This window comes from Nanorana parkeri, unplaced genomic scaffold (assembly GCF_000935625.1).
Source record: "Nanorana parkeri isolate BGI_ZX_2015 unplaced genomic scaffold, ASM93562v1 scaffold1787, whole genome shotgun sequence".
Lineage (NCBI taxonomy): Eukaryota > Metazoa > Chordata > Amphibia > Anura > Dicroglossidae > Nanorana > Nanorana parkeri.
Window position 1 is genome coordinate 70,660 of NW_017308055.1, and position 21,503 is coordinate 92,162.

At 47.1% G+C, this 21,503-nt stretch overlaps 1 protein-coding gene across 1 annotated transcript in view; it reads left to right on the forward strand.

The window, feature by feature from the left end:
• Nucleotides 1–21,503, forward strand: part of LOC108799685 (contactin-2-like) — a 135,626-nt gene that overhangs the window by 67,144 nt on the left and 46,979 nt on the right. The window contains exons 10-11 of the mRNA XM_018571585.1: nt 5,242–5,476; nt 18,102–18,211. Of these exons, the coding sequence (XP_018427087.1) occupies nt 5,242–5,476; nt 18,102–18,211 (345 nt within the window). The remainder of the gene's footprint in view (nt 1–5,241; nt 5,477–18,101; nt 18,212–21,503) is intronic.

The following is a 21,503-nucleotide window of genomic DNA, read 5'->3' on the forward strand; positions in this document are numbered from 1 at the left end:
TGGAGTCGCTGTGACCGTTGTGGAGATTGCCTCATGGAACTCATCGCATCGGACCTACCACCGAGTGTCTACCGGGTGGATTGGGGGACCGGACGCTGTGAGGAGGCGAAGGAATTGAGCGGCCCCGCGGCTGTGAGGTACCTGCCTCAACTTCCGTCTACTACCAGATCGACTGATGCCGACTACAGTGATAATTCGTCTACACCAGGGCAGACTCTGATCGGTCACTCCCCCGGCCGCGGTCGAGGGGCCTTGATCGGACTGCTGAAGAAATCGGATGCACCTGCCAACTCGCTCGGAGATCGGAGTCTACAGGAAGGTATGACCTCTGGGGTTGCTAGTGGTGGGGGATCGGAGATAGGATCATCCCAGCCAGAAGCGGAGCCAGAGGGGAACCCCTGTAGTGCAGAGCAGCTGGAGCGGGACTTTAAGGAGGGGGAGACCTCAGAGCTACCTCAGACAGACAGGTCATGGGGAGAGCTAGCGGAGGACGAACTCCCTGAAAATGTTGCAGAGCCAGAGGAGGAGAAGCGGGTGGATAGTGCCCAGATCAGACAAAGTGCCAGGGGCCTGGGCTTTCATCCGGCCTACTACGAGCGGCGGCTCGAATCTTCACCACCGCGCACCTACAAACAAGCGGTGGCACACAATGAGGCCCATAAAGATTTGATTGAGAGGGCGCGTGATTCATGTGTCCCGACAGGAAAAGGGAATGTGGATACGCTACCGAGACTGTCTAGACTTCAGAGAGTTGTGAATAAGAGGGTCACTCTTGAGTATGGATACGAGTACCCCTATGTGCCTAAAGCTGTGATGGAAGAGATTGAAGTCAAGAGAAATGCTTGGTGTGATAACGAGGTGTGGGAGTACTTGGGAGTGCCCAAACCCTGCAGGAATGCAAGTTACCCAAAGTTCTGGGAAAAGTTCCTGTGCTGCAGGCAGAGCTGGAGCCTGGGGCGTTACATCTTCAAAGATAAAGTGGTGGTGGTAAAGGCTGGTCGCAAGGATCAAGAATATGCCATTAACATATTTGATTCCAAAGGCAAGATGGTGCAAGTTCCAGATCCACACTTCTACAAGTGAGCATTCTGCCTTCAGTTGCCTTTCACCCCACTGTTTGCTGTGTTTTTTTGATTGTTCCTGATATGCATTGACTGCACTCTGCCTAAGTTAGGTGGCAGTCAAGTTCATGTTTATCCAACACTGGAAGAAAGTTACCTCAGTTTGTGATGTGTCACTACTGAATTGCGGAGGGGCTCCTCTGCCTTTGTTACAGCTTGCTGAACCTTTGTTATGCAGGAATACCTCAGGACAGTTTGCGACGGTTGATTTTTTTCGTAAACGGGTTTGTTTCTACCAAGAAGAATTTTTGTGTTTAAATGGACTAAATGTATACTGTGGTTTGGCCACCCATAGCTATATAGTCAGATAGGATGCTATTTCTCTGTTTTGTTCCAGGATTTTTGCAGAGGTCCTCGTGATCAAAATCTAGTCTTATTGTATAAAGTTATTTGATGCACTAAATTCTTTCACCTCTAGATGGCAGTAGAGGGATGGACTTTTAAGTTACTGAATAGTCACTAAATAGTCAAGTATTACTGTAAGCATTACTGTTCAACTGATGTGTACTGATTTAAAAATTTGGAGGATCATACTTAAAGAGAATGATGCTTCAAAACTCTGATACTTAGGAATGTGTATGTTGCCTGGTATTTTGTTTATTCCTCTGCAGGTGACGAAACCCAGAGACCTGTACTTCAAGCAAACTACAGTGCACTGTTTGTATATTTGACCTAATTGATACTATTACTACTAGATAGTCAGTTGTAGGGACCTACTCCTGATATGTTCTGATATGACATTGCTCATGCAAGAGTACCTGTCACTGAGCGGCTGATTTGCACGGTGAGAGCCACTATTGCACTACCAAGATGTACCTTTGACAACAATTGATATGCAATTGAACTGTGAATTTCGCAACTGTTATTACCTCTGTCAGTCTGTTTATATGTGTAAAACTACCTGTTGGCAGTTTACCCTTTTTACCCTTCCCCATCCACTTTTTGCTGTAGGATGCCCAGCTCTTAGGAGTAAGAGCAAGTTTTTGTTCCCGGCCTATGAGGACAAGGCCATTTTCAAGTAGAGGGAGAGTGTAGCGCACTCTAAAATGTCGCTATTCAATTTAGAGATACCTGGACTGTAACCAGTCTAGATACTGATTATACAGAGCTCTGCATTCTATAGGTGTCCCTGAGTCTGCTGGATTGATTGCTCCTCCTGTTGCTGAGGAAAAGGGAGCCTTGGCATACAGTGAGGGAGGATCCACCCTCAGGTTATGACTATGCACCTGACCCTAGCCAATCCCTGAGTAGGATGACTCAGAGGCATGCTGAGGGCAGGTAATAAAAGGTCTGGGGACACGGTGGAGAGCTCTCTTCCCCTAGGGGCCTCGCCCTAGGAGAACTGTGTGTGATGCAGGAAACTGGCCTGGGCCTCAGCACATGGCAGGTGCTGAGGGGCCTAGAGGCCTAGGATACACTGATACTTCGCTGGGCCCATACACGTGGCAGGTGATGGGTGCCTTGTTCTAAGAAGATACGACCACTAAACTGGAGGTGCTCCTTGGCAGTTGCAGATGCTCAGGGCACAGAGATTACAGATCCTGTTGCTAAGTAAAATACCTGATGGAAGCTGGGTTGGGGAGGAGTCCGCTTGTTGAGGGGTACCGCAGAGGAGCTGGTGCTAGCGTCCGTCTGGGACCCACAAGGGAGATCCCACACCCTATTCCAGGTATCGGTTCACAGTACTACTACTACCACTATTGGTCGCTGGGACCAGATCGCAGTGATTTCGGCCTTAGCGGTTGCTAGGGGAGAAAGCTGTCCTCAGAAGATTCCAATGGCATCCTACAGACCCTAAACCCTCTCTCTCCTATTGATGTTGCAAATAAATACCCTAAAAAGACCCTAAACCCCGAGCCGTCATAGGAGAACCTATTTCAATATTCAGCGGCTCCTTCGGGGGTGAGCGCTACATGTGTCAGGGAGCTTGGCTCAGCAGACTCAGGCTAATAGGTAATCATGTGTGCACAGCTAAATAAATATACCAAAATGGAATAAAGGGGCCACCATTCGCACCCTTCGTGATCTACCAGCATCACCTTTGAGAGCTACTGGTAGATCACGATCTACCTAATGGGCACCCCTGGTGTAGAGGTTATAAAACTGGGCATGGAACTGCATGGAACTCTTCCCAAGAAAGTTTGTGGCAGACATACTGTCATGGTTAAGGACCAACATGCAGTGGTCAGCAACAGAAACTAAATATGGCAGATAAGAAATACATTAAAGGGTATCTATGGTGAAAAACTAATAATAATTATGTATTTTTATTAATCTATATTATCTACTGTATATTCATTTCCATAAGGTCTATCCCACTCCTAATAACTATATTGATCTAGAACGCTGTAAACGTACTTATTGAAGATATCCATAGTGCACTCCCCAGTGCACTCACACAATTTCACTCAGGCTTGTGAGTATGGACTTCCTTGTGTCACAACTAAGCCTACTGTCTGAATTACAACTCAACATCTCAACTTCCCACAAAGTAACATCAACATTACTTGCTGGAAGCAATGCATGATGGGATATGTAGTCTTGAAAAATTTAAATTGCATCACATCAAGCAGCAGGAAAAAAGATGCAAAGCACACTGGGAATCCAAGACGTTATTGAAAGTTATGGTCAGATGGAAGGCAGCACTCACTACATAAAAGTTTTTTTTAAGGGATGTATTGATACCGATACCAGTATCTGTATTGGTGCTCGTACTTGTGAAAATGTCCCCATGATAAAAGCTGTATCGGTATCCGGTCCTTTACATTTTTTAATGGATTCGGCTGTCGTAAGGTCCAATGCTTGCTAGGGACCTTGCAGCAGCCTTCTGGGGGCCTAGCTTACAGCCACACATCTTCCCCATCCTGAGACCACGGCACTGACTCTGGGACCCGCCAGGGGAGGAGGCAGGAGGCTGTACACTGACAGCGGTGCCATGCAGCCCCCTCTGAGGAAGGCAAAATACAGGAGGCAGCAATCGGGCGGCAGAGATGGTAGGGGCAGAGATTGGGGGGGAGCAAAGATGAGGGTAAAGCAGTTCTGCTCCAGTACATTGTTTCATGTCCTGAGATCTGCAGATCATTCCTCCTCATTCCAGTCACAGTAAGATGTTATCTGACTGCAGAGAATTCCTCCTATCCCAGCTATGGTACAATGTTATCTGACTGCAGATTATTCCTCCTCATCCCAGTCACGGTTCAATGTTATCTGACTGCAGAGATTTGTAGTCCTCTATAGCTGATGGTATTTTTCTGCATCGCTGTTTAAAGTATTGCTGGGATCTGTAGTCCTCTCTAGCTGGTGGTATTCTGCATTGCTGTATAATGTATTGCTGAGATTTGTAGTCCCTCTACAGCTTGGAGTCAGTGACAGAGCTACCAGGGGCACAACGTTTGCAGCTACGACTGGGTCCTGGTGCTCCACCAATGTCCTAAAATCATTAGTTTCTATTGTTTTTGGTATCTGTAATTTGAAAAAATTGTATCGATGCATCCCTAGTTTTTTTTAAAGTAAGCTTTGATTGCATTATCAAAGACAACTATAGTATGTATACCTATTACACTGCTGGTGGTATAACAGGATAGTATATTCTGTGTCTTTACAACTTGTGTAAGCTTACTTCCACTCAAAACTGGAAGATGTCCAGCACTGCTATCCGCTCACAACTAATAGAAACTATTTGGCTCTGGTACCACTATCTTCAGTTTGCCAAAGTTGTGCTCTTCATGGAATAGTTGTAGTCAGAAAGCCATTTTAAGGTATAAACACGGCCAAACAACTCACCAATTACAAAAAAACACAAGGATAGAGTTAGGAAAATGTCAGCAGGTGCTGTGGACTGATGAGTCATAATGTATATGTTTAAATGTATGTTTCTATACATGTGCTTTTTTTCTGGTGCCCAAGGATAAATACAGCAAAAACTGCTGTCTCCTTGGATCCATAGAGTTATTTAAGAGATGGCTTTGCTTGTGTGTTTTACACCTTTGTTTGATATCTGTTTAGTTTAAATAATGGACGCTTTAGAAAGACTCAGACTATCCTTTTTCATTAAATGTATGCTGCACCTTTGCTATTTTAGAATAAAAAAATTGTCAGAATTTTTTACTTGGTGTTTCAGCCTCTTGGAAGACAATATCAGAATGGAGATGCCTTTGGATATATTGTAGCTTTTAAGAGAAAGACTGAGGACACCTGGCAGACATTTAGAGTACCTGGGGTGCAGTCCCATCAGTTTGTATACCGGAATGAGACCATTACAGCTTACACCCCCTTTGATGTCATGATCAAAGCTTTTAATCGGAAAGGAGAAGGACCATACAGTCTGAAGACCACTGTATATTCAGCAGAAGATGGTAAGGTTTATTTTTATATGTAACTATAAACAAAACATTAATTAAATGCTAATAGCACAGTGGTGTAGTGGTTAGCTCTTCTGCCTTGTAGCATTGGGGGGGTACCTGGTTCAAATCTTGTTCAGTACACTATCTGCAAGGAGTTTGCATTTTCTCCCTGTGCTCACGTGGGATTCCTCTGGGTACTCTGGTTTTTCATGTGGGATTCCTCTGGTACTCAGCATGTCACACTCCAAAGACATGCTGGTAGGTTAATTGGCGCTCATATCAGGGTCGTCTTTAAAATTAAGTGGGCCCTGGGCAAGATTTTTCTGATGGGCCCCCCACAACCCACCCACCACCATCACCTGCCCCCCCTCCCACTCCACCAAACCAGACCCCCATATCCACCTACATAACCTTCCCCCGAAACTAAAAAAAAAAACAATATATGTGTAAATAGATATAGAGATCAGGGGCGGAACTACCGCCGGTGCAGGCGATGCGGACGCACCAGGGCCTCGGGGCCCAGCACAGTCCCAGCACCCGATCGGTGGCCAGCGGGCCCCCCATCTCTGCGCCGAGAGTGTCGGATCATCCGAGAGCGTGCGAGAGGGAGGTAATGTATACAGGGGGGGCCAAAAAAAATCTTGCACCAGGGCCCTTTGTTCCTTAGGTCCGCCACTGATAGAGATATACTATATAGACAGGTCAATGCACTAATACAATAGACTCAGGACTATGCAACACAATAAGGCCTCGTTCACACCAGACGCGGTGCATTCTGGCCGGAACGCTCTGCATTAGGGCCGGCTCACTATGTTGTGGGGCAGGAGGAGGCGTGGCGGCCCATTGAAGTGAATGCTGCCAGCACTATTTTGTTCGGACCGGACCGCAGGCATGGATGTGCCTTGCGTTTCCATGTGGCCGATCTCATTACGGCCAGAGGGCGTGGCTACAGTGCCATTCACTTCAATGGACCGCCACGTCGCCTCCTGCCCCACATGTACTGGTACATTTGCTCTGAACTACTTGTTAAATCATACCATAAAATTTAAATTAAAAGTCTTATTGTATGATTTATTAAGTAGTATGGAACACATGTAGCACTATGTGGTTATATTAGTAAAATCGGTATTACATTTACATTGCATGTCCCCAAACAATAGCTACATATATATATATATATATATGCACGTGTAATATAACCACGTAGTGCTTCATTTGTTCCATACTACTTGATAAATCATACAATAAGACTTTTAATTTAAATCTTATGGTATGATTTACATGTAGTACAGAACATGGATATATTAGTAACATTTGTATTGCAATTACTGTACACAGCATATCACCAATCACATGGACTGAATAATCTTTGCAGGAAGTGTTTAGTGAAATGCCTGTAAATGCAACACAATCCAGGTTGTTCCTTCCCAGTCCTGCTCCCATGGACAGTACATGTGTGCAAGTGCTAAGATGTACTGTCCATGTACAGCTAAAGACATAAATGCATATACAGATAATGAATGTTACATTTCTTTTTTTCGTTTCAGAATTACCTTTAAAGTTGTACTGTCTGGCTGTACCCTCCCCCTCCTTCTCCTCCGTGTCTGCCGGATCTCTGTGGCAGGCATCGGGGGAGGAGATCACAGCAGGAGACACGCACGGAGCGCCGGCCGGTCTCTTCACAGAGGCCGGCTGCTACAGAGGATGAACGGCCGTTCTCTCTCCCTACGTGCGCTGCTGCGGCAAAGAGACAGCTGTTGTGAGCCCCTGTAAAATATAGGGCCCAGGGCACCTGCCCCTTTTGCCCCGCAGTAAAGACGGCCCTGGCTCATATGTATGCATGTGACATAGGGGATTGTAAGCTCCACGAGGACAGGGGCTGATGTGAATGTGCACTATGTAAAGCGCTGCAGAAATTTTCGGCGCTATGCAAATACCTGTAATAAATAAATTACAGGAAAGTGCATAATAAAAAATGTATATGCTTCTGGCAAAAAGAAATTGCATTTATTATGACAGCTTGGAGTATCTAAAAAATATGAAAGTTTCATGCACAACATCAGTTAAGTTGTTGGCACTCCACTCTAAAAAGGACAGCAGTAAATAGATAGTTTTCCCTGTATATAAAAGGGAAAAAGAAACACTAAACTGCACATGGTATATTATGGGTGGTATGTTTATTGGTTCTGGGACAGTAAAGGAGTATTAATTAAAGCTGAACTTCACTCAAAAAGCTAAATACACAAATTAAATACATATGCGAGCCGTTTCGCCTGCCAAAGGATTTGTATTTTTGTCCATTCATCTGAGATTTACACTGCTCTGCCACACCACACAGCCCTCAGCAGACTTGATTTTTCTCTACTACAGTTCAGTAACAGTTATAGGTCTCCTCTCCACCCCCAACCCCTGCGCTGATCTCTCTTTTAGTCTTAGCTCTCCTCCTATCAACATGTTTTTGCTCAGCAACAGAACTGCTTGTCTCTAGATTCCTACTCACTGTCTTATAGAATGTTAAGCAAGTCTGATAAGTCTATGATGGTTGTTGAATATAATAATATTTTACCCAACCAAATTCTTACCAGTACCTTGTATTTTTTTTTATAATTTGTAATTTATTTTATGTTGTCTATATAATTGTATGCTTCATTTTTATTTATAACTAAATTTGTTACTGTTAGTCTTGTGTTAGACTGCATCAAACATTTTTTTCTGAAAGTCTGTTCAGGAGCTGCCTTGTCCCTTTAGCAACAATCTTGAAAAAGGCTGATGACCATTCGATCCCTCGCCATTTTCTGGAGGCTCACAAATCTAACCCTGAGGGTCTGAAGGTCTTTGGGATTGAGATGATTGCTGATGACCTCGATGAGGGCCACAGATTCAAGAGGCTCTGTCAAAGAGAATCCTTTTGGATCTATTCCCTCAATAGCCTTCATCCTTCAGGCCTCAATGAAGGTTTAGAATTGGTCTCTTCACTCTGACCCGCATCTGTACCAGTATTGGCCTCTCCATTGGTTTTTACCGGTCGCAGCCCACCTCCTCCCTCTACCCATCAGCCCCCGCCTGCTCCACTGAGCTCTTCCACACACATCATGCTCCCCCTACACACACATCACTTATAAATTTAACGTTAAATTGGTTGTCAGGGTCACTTACCAGGTATCTAATACCTTTCATGTGTTTTTATGTGTTTTTATCTATATATCATGGTTTTATGTGAATGGAGTTTTTCTCCACTTTTATTTATATATTGTCCATTTTTATTCATTAATGGTTCCTACGAACTGGGACGTCCCATTCACCAGACAACCTGTGTATATAGCCTCCGGTTTTACACAGTATTGATTGGCAGCGAGTCAGGTGCCCGTTCCAAGCCCCGTCTTGTCTGCCCATTACTATGGCACCGCCTACCATATGCCGACGCCCACAGGAGTAGATCAGCTCTTACCATCTGGGCCAATCACGTCCCAGCTGACTTTTCTTTAGCCTCAGCAGGGAGGTGACTCTCATCACGTCCTGATGAAGGTGGCGTGTCCCGGAAACGCGTTGACACTACAGTGAGTCTTACAGGACGCTCTACACGGATCCCTTGATCTGCTCCGTTTGCATTGTCCTGCTGCTCGTTTTTACATTCACTTTGTGAGTACCTGTCTGTATAAATTTTATGATTTTATTGGATTAAACTATTCTGCACGGGGGCGTGGCTACCACGGCAAGTAAGATGGCCGCTTAACTCCGGAGCTCCTGAACAGCCGCACCCAAAATTAGCTTCTGCAACCTCACCACAGACGACATGGGGAAGATTGGACCACAATACCCCCCCGCCAAACCACGCGCCCTGCAGGGGAACCCACAAAACAAACAGGTACCCGACATGTTCCGCTCCCAGCGTCAGAAGGCCACGGAGACGCCACCTTCCAACATGGCAGAGGCCTCCTCTCACAAGGCCCAAACCTCCCTTACTGATCCCGTGAACAGTTCCGTACAGGCCTACATACAACATCTACCGACCAGATCCGACCTCTCCTCTATAGCAGAGGACATTAAGGACACATTACACGCAGCGGTGTCTGAACTGAGAGACGACATCAGAAACATCGGGCGCAGACTGACAGTGGTCGAACGGGACGGGGCAGCCAGAGATGTGGCGTTACGACGGCTTCATCACCAACAAGAAACGACATCTCAATCTCTCATCACCATCAGACACCAGCTGGAAGACTTAGACAACCGAGGCCGCCGCTCCAACATACGGATCCGGGGCTCCCGGAAACCGTCATGCCCGACTCCATTCCCACCACCCTGCTCCAGCTGTTTAATGACCTCCTGGAGAGGACTGGTATGAGGACCTGAGGCCCACTCCACCCACGCAGAAAGAACGCAGACGCACCCCGACTCGCCCACCTACCCTACCACCACGGCATCTATCGCCTCCAGCCACCACAGACCCGAAACGCAGCAAGCAACATCGCCCTACGCTGCCAGATACTGGCTCACCTCCCCGACCTGGAGAACGGAATGACGAGGAGTACTGATTCCACGGAAACACATTAGCCCACTCTCCCTACCCATCACTGTTGCCCCTCAAGCTGGCACATCTGACCGCAACCGAAGGACACACGGGGAGAGCCCTCTTCCCTCGCGCAGGAGTATCCAGGCACCCTGTATTACCCTCCGCTTTCTACTAACCCTATGTCCGTCAGACCAAACCCCATATTCTTATCCGCCTTGAGACACCGGCCCCTAAACGGCACTCTAATTTGGAATACCACTATGCCGTATTGCCCCTCAAGATGGCACTGAAGCACGTCAAAGGTCGCGACCAACCGGTCTCCTGCCCAGAATTGTCATCAGAAGGCTGAGTATACACTGAATTAGCTTATGTGATGTGAGTCTGTTGACTCATTCTCCTGGCCCTTTCTTTCCCCCGAACCAATCCCCCCTATGCACCTTGTATACCCCCCCTCAGATGCCGAGGAAACCGAATGCCATCCCCTGTGTGTCCTACCGGCTCCATCAGCCCGCTGAGTGAACTTTCCCGAGCGATTAGGGACCCGTGGCTGTCAATTTATGACTGCACGCGCCCCTCGGGCCACGTTTTGTTATCTGGTTACTTTGTTAGTTTGACGTTCTAGTCACTACTTAGCGAGTTACTAGCTTGTTTGCCTATTTACCTGTTCACTTGTTTACATGAATAAAGGCTCGGCTGGACTGGAGGTGACCCGCGGGTGGCCCGGACCAACACCTGATTCCTGAGCTCTACCTCGCCACTCTGAGGATAGGTTGTGACCCATACCGCCACCTCGCTAATACGCGAGCTACTTTGTGAGTACCTGTCTGTATAAATTTGATGATTTTATTGGATTAAACTATTCTGCATGGGGGCGTGGCTACCGCGGCAAGTAAGATGGCCGCTTAACTCCGGAGCTCCTGAACACCCGCACCCAAAATTAGCTTCTGCAACCTCACCACAGACGACATGGGGAAGATTGGACCACAATACCTCCCCGCCAAACCACCCGCCCTGCCTCATCCTCCCATGCACTCTAGCGCTACAGCCCCGCACCTCTGAAGAGGCGGAGGAGCAGAGGACAGATCAGGCTCCCGCGGTTATCTCTCCGTGTCCAGCTGGGCTTTACCACTTCCCCTAACGGGATTATATGTTTACCACCGACGATTGACCTCCCACGAACCAAACGGAGGTGAGTTGCATGCACAGCTCACAGACCACGAGGTCCATGCTCACCCTCCTTGTTACCCGACCGAGAGCAAGTCTACGAGGTGGACACCGCGACCTGACTCACGACTGCCCCCGATCATACCACCCATCGGTGCTCTCTTCCAGATTCCCCCTACTCGCGTATTCCCCATGTTGATCTACTGACTAGAGGATTTCCCAACTCCCCACCAGCCTCCTTGAGATGGGCTGCAGGGTACCACAGGAGTAGATCCCCTTAGATCTTAGCGTACATCCAGACCCGACGGTCCCACCCCCCAAGTGCGGCGGTCCTTGCCCCACGAACACATAGTTCGCCTATCGCTCTACTCAGGCTTGACCGCCACCTACATACCCCCCCTCCTGAGATCTGATACAACTGAACCCCGGTGCTACCACACAACATTTTGTGTTTCGTACTCCGGGACACTTTTGGGGGTTTATCCTCCACTTGTTTTACCCTTCTATCTGCCCCTTCTTCCTCCCCCACATCCCACCCACTTCTCACCCACTCTACCCTCACCTACACCCTCATCTACTTAACGTCTCCCACCGTTCCCTGTCATCTCCCCACCCACACCCTTCCTGCCGCACACCCGAATCTGAAACTATGGGGGACTTGTCCAGCCTGAAGGTAGTCTCTCTCAACACGAAAGGCCTTAATGCACCTGAAAAACGCTCCTTAAAGGAGAACTATGAGGTGAGTGCTTTTCACTCACCTCATAGTTCTAGCCGACCTGTGACAATGAGACTGTCACAGGTCGGCTCAGTAGATCGGGAGGTGAGCAAACACATACTGGGTTCGCTCGCCTCTTGATCCTGTCACGGCTCTCTGCCGTGACAGGGGGAGGGGCTGGATTCCCCTCTCCCCGCTCCGATCTGCCAGCGCTGACTGGCGGAACGGACGGGGGAGAGGGCGGGTACAGCTGGCTCTGCCTCTAGATAGGCAGAGCCAGCTGTCACTCACGCAGCTGGGCGGATCCCGTCATCTACGTCGGGATCCGCTCCGGCTGCGGCGTCTCAGTATACCGCGAGCTGTAGCTCGCGGTATACTGAGCTTAGGGTAACGGGAGGACGCTAGTTTGTGTCCTCCCGTTACCCTAAGGAGAACTATGGGGAAAAACACTGACCCCATAGTTCTCCTTTAATTCTTGGAGATTTACACAAGCAATCTGCCTCCATAGCACTACTCCAGGAGACGCACTTCAAACATGACAAAATCCCAAAGCTGACTAACAACTACTATCACTCCGCCTATCACGCCTCCTCACCCTCCAACAAATCCCGAGAAGTGTCCATCCTTCTCCACAAAAATGTCCCCTTCCAAATCCAAGACGAATTGACAGACCCAGAGGGCCGATTCATCATACTGACAGGCCTTTTAAGCCAAACCCCCCTGACAATAGCCTCCGTATACTCACCCAACACGTGCCATGCGTCTTTCCTCAACAAATTAATTTCCCGACTTGCTGACTTCGCGGAAGGCATGCTGATTGTTGGTGGGGATAGACATCTCGAACAGCAGATCCTCACTACCATACCCTTAAGTTCCTGAAAAAACGTCTCAACGCACTGCATCTCTGTGACACCTGGAGGACACTCAATCCCACAGGGAGGGATTACACATTTTACTCTCACATTCATGCTAAATACTATCGCATAGACTATATTTTCGTATCCCAGGCAGACCTACCCAGACTCCAATCCTCTACGATAGGGAACTTAGTGTCCTCCGACCACGCATCTATTTCGGCCACATTTTCAATCTCCCCCCATCCTTGCAACAGTCAACCTGGAGGCTAAATCCCTCCTTACTCAAGGAAGTGCAAAACATTGACACAATTACAGCGGAATTACAGCAATACTTCAACTTTAACGCAACAGGTGACACGTCCCCCATGACTACATGGGAAGCACATAAATGCTACATCAGGGGGAGACTCATCTCCCTTGCGGTGAAACTGAAGAAAACACGTCTGGCACAAATACAGACCCTCAAATCCAAATTCAGAGATTTGGAAACGACTCACAAACAACGCAACTTACTCACACTGACCAATACCAGACAGGAACTCTTGAGCCTCCTGACAACCAAGATCAGACGTACCTTCACCCTGCGCACAGGTTACTACTACTCGGAAGGAGACAAGTGCGGCAAGCTCCTAGCCAGAGCGGTACGCACGAAAATTTTTTAGCTCCCACATCCATAGCATCAAAAGCTATTATCCAAACTCACACACTCCCCGCCGGAGATAGCATCCTGCTTTCAGGAATATTATGACACACTCTACAACCTAACCCAAAAGTCCCAAACGTGTCCCAACACAGACGAGCGCCTAAACCAAATCTGTCAATACCTAATGAGAGCCAATATGCCCTCCATAGACGAGGCACTACTGGCCTCATTAGACAAAGCCCTCACCGAAGAAGAACTCCAGACCTCCCTCAAACAATCAAAGCCAGGTCTCCCATCACAATACTACAAATCCTTCTTGACTACACTGCTACCACACATGTTATGACACATGTCATCCTTTCCCTTCCTCTGGTGTTTGGAAGGGATATATACAATATCTGGGCATAAAACTGACTTCGGATCTGACCAGACTTTATGACTCCAACTTTGCAACACTCAACACATCCATAATGGAAGATCTAAAAGTCTGGAGACTACACACCTTCTCATGGTTTGGAAGAGCAGCATTACTAAAAATGAATATACTGCCCAGAATTCTCTACCTCTTCCAAACCACTCCCATCAAACTCCCGCGCGTGTTCTTTCACACGCTGGACACTACCTTCTCTGCCTTTGTGTGGAAGGACGGACGCCCTTGTGTAGCTTGGTCCCTCCTCAAGTTGCCCAAAGATAAAGGAGGCCTGGGGGTCCCGGACATGTATCGCTACTACAAAGCAGCACACCTCACCAGAGTTCTCCACTGGCACCTCCACACAGACACCAAGTTATGGGCTTCCTTAGAAAACACTTTATCTGACGTCCCACTCTCGTCGATGATATGGCTTCGAACTGCTTTATGGCCAACATCATTACGGACCCACCCATTTATTGGCGCGACGCCATGGCACCCTCACCTCCCTACATAGCCCTCTGGAACCCCTGATGTACAACCGAGATTTTCCTCCAGGTGTCACGAGAGACTTCACCACCTTGTGGACTCACGAACCCCCACTGCGAGCACATCTCTTCTTTGAATCCCGCACATTCAAGACCAAAACCGACCTAGCAGACCTCACTGTCCGAGGATCATTACCCTGGTGGGTCTACTTTCAAGTCAGACACTTCCTAATGGACCCCCTACGCAAGACCTCCGTATCTAGGGCCCTTACCCCATTGGAGAGACTTCACCTAGACAAAGGCCCCACCAGAACCTTATCTCCTGGCTGTACGAACTGCTCCGACAAGACCCCCTGACGCGATCGACTCTCCCCCGTACTAAATGGGAACGTTCTCTCCAAACCACAATCTCAGATGACGCCTGGTCTGACATCTGCCTAGCAGTCCACAAAAGTGAGCGTCTCAGTATACCGCAAGCTGTAGCTAGTTTGTGTCCTCCCGTTACCCTAAGGAGAACTATGGGGAAAAACACTGACCCCATAGTTCTCCTTTAATTCTTGGAGATTTACACAAGCAATCTGCCTCCATAGCACTACTCCAGGAGACGCACTTCAAACATGACAAAATCCCAAAGCTGACTAACAACTACTATCACTCCGCCTATCACGCCTCCTCACCCTCCAACAAATCCCGAGGAGTGTCCATCCGTCTCCACAAAAATGTCCCCTTCCAAATCCACGACGAATTGACAGACCCAGAGGGCCGATTCATCATACTGACAGGCCTTTTAAGCCAAACCCCCCTGACAATAGCCTCCGTATACTCACCCAACACGTGCCATGCGTCTTTCCTCAACAAATTAATTTCCCGACTTGCTGACTTCGCGGAAGGCATGCTGATTGTTGGTGGGGATAGACATCTCGAACAGCAGATCCTCACTACCATACCCTTAAGTTCCTGAAAAAACGTCTCAACGCACTGCATCTCTGTGACACCTGGAGGACACTCAATCCCACAGGGAGGGATTACACATTTTACTCTCACATTCATGCTAAATACTATCGCATAGACTATATTTTCGTATCCCAGGCAGACCTACCCAGACTCCAATCCTCTACGATAGGGAACTTAGTGTCCTCCGACCACGCATCTATTTCGGCCACATTTTCAATCTCCCCCCATCCTTGCAACAGTCAACCTGGAGGCTAAATCCCTCCTTACTCAAGGAAGTGCAAAACATTGACACAATTACAGCGGAATTACAGCAATACTTCAACTTTAACGCAACAGGTGACACGTCCCCCATGACTACATGGGAAGCACATAAATGCTACATCAGGGGGAGACTCATCTCCCTTGCGGTGAAACTGAAGAAAACACGTCTGGCACAAATACAGACCCTCAAATCCAAAATCAGAGATTTGGAAACGACTCACAAACAACGCAACTTACTCACACTGACCAATACCAGACAGGAACTCTTGAGCCTCCTGACAACCAAGATCAGACGTACCTTCACCCTGCGCACAGGTTACTACTACTCGGAAGGAGACAAGTGCGGCAAGCTCCTAGCCAGAGCGGTACGCACGAAAATTTTTTAGCTCCCACATCCATAGCATCAAAAGCTATTATCCAAACTCACACACTCCCCGCCGGAGATAGCATCCTGCTTTCAGGAATATTATGACACACTCTACAACCTAACCCAAAAGTCCCAAACGTGTCCCAACACAGACGAGCGCCTAAACCAAATCTGTCAATACCTAATGAGAGCCAATATGCCCTCCATAGACGAGGCACTACTGGCCTCATTAGACAAAGCCCTCACCGAAGAAGAACTCCAGACCTCCCTCAAACAATCAAAGCCAGGTCTCCCATCACAATACTACAAATCCTTCTTGACTACACTGCTACCACACATGTTATGACACATGTCATCCTTTCCCTTCCTCTGGTGTTTGGAAGGGATATATACAATATCTGGGCATAAAACTGACTTCGGATCTGACCAGACTTTATGACTCCAACTTTGCAACACTCAACACATCCATAATGGAAGATCTAAAAGTCTGGAGACTACACACCTTCTCATGGTTTGGAAGAGCAGCATTACTAAAAATGAATATACTGCCCAGAATTCTCTACCTCTTCCAAACCATTCCCATCAAACTCCCGCGCGTGTTCTTTCACACGCTGGACACTACCTTCTCTGCCTTTGTGTGGAAGGACGGACGCCCTCATGTAGCTTGGTCCCTCCTCAAGTTGCCCAAAGATAAAGGAGGCCTGGGGGTCCCGGACATGTATCGCTACTACAAAGCAGCACACCTCACCAGAGTTCTCCACTGGCACCTCCACACAGACACCAAGTTATGGGCTTCCTTAGAAAACACTTTATCTGACGTCCCACTCTCGTCGATGATATGGCTTCGAACTGCTTTATGGCCAACATCATTACGGACCCACCCATTTATTGGCGCGACGCCATGGCACCCTCACCTCCCTACATAGCCCTCTGGAACCCCTGATGCACAACCGAGATTTTCCTCCAGGTGTCACGAGAGACTTCACCACCTTGTGGCCTCACGAACCCCCACTGCGAGCACATCTCTTCTTTGAATCCCGCACATTCAAGACCAAAACCGACCTAGCAGACCTCACTGTCCGGGGATCATTACCCTGGTGGGTCTACTTTCAAGTCAGACACTTCCTAATGGACCCCCTACGCAAGACCTCCGTATCTAGGGCCCTTACCCCATTGGAGAGACTTCACCTAGACAAAGGCCCCACCAGAACCTTATCTCCTGGCTGTACGAACTGCTCCGACAAGACCCCCTGACGCGATCGACTCTCCCCCGTACTAAATGGGAACGTTCTCTCCAAACCACAATCTCAGATGACGCCTGGTCTGACATCTGCCTAGCAGTCCACAAAAGTGCGTTTAACAGCAGAATGCAGGAAACAAACTACAAACTCCTCGTGTTTTGGTACAGAACTCCCCATTTATTACATCGCATGCACCCAAATGTCTCTCCATTGTGTTGGAGATGCCACACGGACAATTCTTGATACTTCGAGGACACTCCAGGAACCACCCGAATAACCCAAATGTAACGCTGTTGATACTCCCGGAAATCCTTGGTTAGATGTGACTTTTACTGGCATTTCTCCCTTACCGACCTACTCAACTGCCCCCCTTCTTTCTAACCTGTCTCCTGGTTTCCAACTCGACCCTTCCATACCAGGATCTTCACTGTTACGGCACTGTTTGAATGGAAATGCACGTTGACCCGATTGTGGGTTGACGTTTTTTGTTTAACTCCTTACTGTATCCTAGTTGTACATCTGTAAAAACCTCAATAAAACTTATTTGAAACAAAAATAAACTATTCTACACTAGGGAAGGCACCCCTTTTTTGCTTTTTTACAGAAATTTCCCAGCACACTTACCCGCTCGCCTGCAAAAAAACAAGTTACACTGTCTAACAATTTCCGTTAAAAACAGAAATTTTTATTGCACAACATTTGTAAAACATGTGTAGGCCACACTGCTTCGATAAGGCCCCTCTGTGTAGTGTGGTCATAATCTATGAGAGCCTCCATCTTGGAGCATATATAGCAATGGATAAACTGTGCAAGTATGCCTGGACATTGTGATATGCTGGGCTTCTGGTGTGCCCCAGTGCCTGTGGCATGTTTCATTTTTAACAAAAATTGTGTAAATAAGAGAAGTTCATTGTTAGGGTTTATATACACTTTAAGTGTATCACAGTCTACAATGTATTGTTATCTTTGGTAAACAACAGCTGATTGTGTTGTTTTTGTGAATAATTGTATTTATTGTTTCATAGAGCCAAACATTTCCCCTTCCAAAGTCAAGGCCAAAGCAATATCATCATCGGATATTGAGGTGGAATGGAATTCTGTGTCACCTGTTAATGGTGTTTTATTGGGTTATGAGGTAAGAGGAAACAGTAATGAGAAGTATTTTTTTTTCATTTAATTGAATTGCTCTGATTCAGCAGGGGGGGTGTTGGAGAGTCTGCAGAGGGATCACTGCTTCCACACTAAGAGCAAGGGTCCTTTTCTGCTGTATGCCAAAGGGGATAGACTTTTGCATTCAGGCTGTAGCTGCTTTCTAAACAAAATTAACTGTAAGATTTTGCACACCTATTGTTTTAATGCAACTGTATTTATCTGATTTAAACTAAAAAAGTTGTATTGGGCTTTAGCCATACTTTTTTACATTTTGCAGCACATAAAACCAGAAAATTGTATTCATACTTATCAGCAATTTTCCTTTCCTGTCTAGCTCCATGGCAGCACAGTAATTGTCTCTGTGCTGCCATCTCTCCTCCCACTTAACAGGACCGTAACTATAAATTTGGCCCAGCTGTTACGTAACTATCCGACTGCACGGGTGTGAATTGTGCTGTCATGGAGCTAGACAGGAAAGGAAAATTACTGGTAAGTACGAATACAATTTCCGGTTTTCCTGTCAGCTCTATGACAGCACACTAATGGGAAATAACTCGCGAAGCACACGGGGGCAATGCTAATCAATATTTAATTAGAGCTTGTCGCAGCACGGCTAAATTCTGCCATGGTCAGTGCTGCCGGTTCTTTACAATGATGGGACATGAAAGTATGAACTAACGACCACGCGGCAGCCTTACAAATCGTCTCCATAAACACTAGACTTGCTGCAGCCCAAGATGTTGACATACTTCTCATTGAGTGTGTCAAGACCCCCTCCTGTACAGTCAAATTATTGTCTCTGTAGGCTAAGGTTATAGCTCTGACGACCCAGGAGGCGATGAGCCTACACGAGGCCTTGGGGCCCTTTTTGACACCAGAAGGAATGACAAAAAGATGATCGGTGGCCCGTATATCGGCCGTAGATGCAATATACATCTTTAGCACACTTGCCAAGCGATGTAAATGTTCACCCTCTGCAGACTAGAAGGTGGGTAAGACTATTTCCTGTCTCATTTGGAAATCTGATACGACTTTTGGGACAAACTCGAGCATTGGTACCATGACAACTGTGTCTGCCAAAAAGGTAGTGAAAGGTTCCTGAAACCCTGATGCTGCCAGTTCAGAAACCCTTCTGGCCGAAGTTGTTGGCACCAGAAAGGCCACTTTCAAGGTGATGCGCCAGAGAGGTATCTGACCCTCTAAGGCAGGGGTGGCAAACTCTGGCCCTCCAGCTGTGGTGAAACTACAAATCCCATGATGCATCTGCCTCTGCGAGTCGTGCCCGTGGCTGTGAGAATCTTGCAAAGCCTCAAGGGACTTGTAATTCCACAACAGCTGGAGGGCCGCAGTTTGCCACCCCTGCTCTAAGGTATCTGAGGCCAAAAAGTCCAGAACAGATCCCATTTGGGAAACAGCAGCCTTCTAGGCGGCGTCACTCTGATGACGGCCTTGAAGAACTGTTCAATTAGACCGTCATATGCGAGCCTGATCTCTGTAAAGGCCGAAATCGCTGACACTTTGAGGGTATTCAAACTCAGACCCATGTCCAGCCCGATTTGCAGGAACTCCAACACCTGAGAGATCTGAGGGGCTGTAGCTTCGAGCCCCTGAGATGAAGCGAACTCCTGGAACTTCTTCCATACTCTATTGTACATGCGATTCGTACTGTGTTTCCTGGAGCATATGTGTTGACAACATTAGTGGAACATTCCAAACTCAAGAGCCTACTCCTCTCAATATCCAGGCCGGCAAACAAAGCCTGACTGGGGCAGGGTGGAGGATTGGGCCCTGAGACAGAAGATTCGGCAAAGTAGGCAATGGAAACGGAGTCTGCGTGTTCAATTTGAGAAGCAGGGGATACCATGGACTCCTGTGCCAGTTGGGTATGACTGCTAGCACCGTCACAGCTTCCGTTTGGAGCCTCCGCAGAAAGCTGAGTATGAGTGGAACAGGAGGGAAGGCATATGCAGTCTGAAAGGACCATGTCGCCGTCAAGGCATCCATGGCAATTACCAGTGGGCAAGAAGTCTCTAGTAAAATCTGTTCAGTTTGCGGTTGGCTGAAGATGCAAACAGATCCACCTCTGCCCAAGCCTTTAACTGATGAAAAACTTGGGGAAGGTATATACACAGCCGACAGGTGAAGAGCCTGTGCGAACGTGCACCCAAAGTTGGAGGGGCGCAGCCGCACTGGCGTTACGCTGCTAAAGGAAGCCTGGCATTTGGTTTGCCTCGGCATTGGCCCTGAGATGAAAGGGCGCAGCCGCGCAAGCGGAACACAGAAGCTGTCAAGTTTCCGGAACAGCCTGTGTGTCTTCCCTGACACCCAGGCGGGGCCGGCGGAATGACAATCTCTCCCTGGACCTCGCTGGCGAGCGGCCGGCCTATTGATTGCTATATGTTGTTTAGGGCGGCTGGGCCTATTTTAAATGCTTGTTTAGACCCCCTTTGTGGCCAGGCCATTTTTCAGTATTCAGCGCTGCAGTACTTTGATTGACATTTATTCCGTCATGCAACGCTGTACTGAAATTAATTTTATAAAATATTTTGGGGACAGATAGAGCTTTCTTTTGGTGGTATTTAATCACTACTGCGGTTTTTATTTTTTACTATATTTCAGGAAAATTACTGAAAATTTTGAGAAAAAAAAGTATTTTTTTAACATTATGTTAGGAAACATTTATTATGACCCAATCTTTTGGTAAAATATAAAAGACTTGGGAAGAGCCAGAGGACACACAGGACTAGGAAGGAGACAACTAGGAACTATCAATTGGATATTGAGGAGATTTTGGGACTCCGGCTTGTCTGTGTGCATCTGAAAATTCAGAGGGAGACTGGAATCTTTATCTTGTCTTCCTGGAGATAGGTCTCTTGACGATTCTTGACCCTTGGATTCTTGTCGGGAATAAAAACCCCTGAGGAAGCTGAACAAGCGAAACGCGTTGGGTCAATTGGAGCAGTAAATCACTGCATATGAATTAATATGGATAAAATGAGATGTATATACTATTAATGGTAACATGTAAAATATATGAACTGTAAGAATTAGGCAAGAATTTAGGGTATTGAGAGTCATGTATATGTACAAAATCTATTTTTAACCTTTATTATGGGATAGTTTTAATGAATTGTAATAAATTTCTATTAATTTCTAACCTTCTGACTCCTCTTTAAAACCCCACTACAACCTTGGTTGCGAATGTGTGTTCAAAATATAAAAGACGGGGTCATGTCGGGTAAATAGACATCAAACATGTCAAGCTTAACAATTGC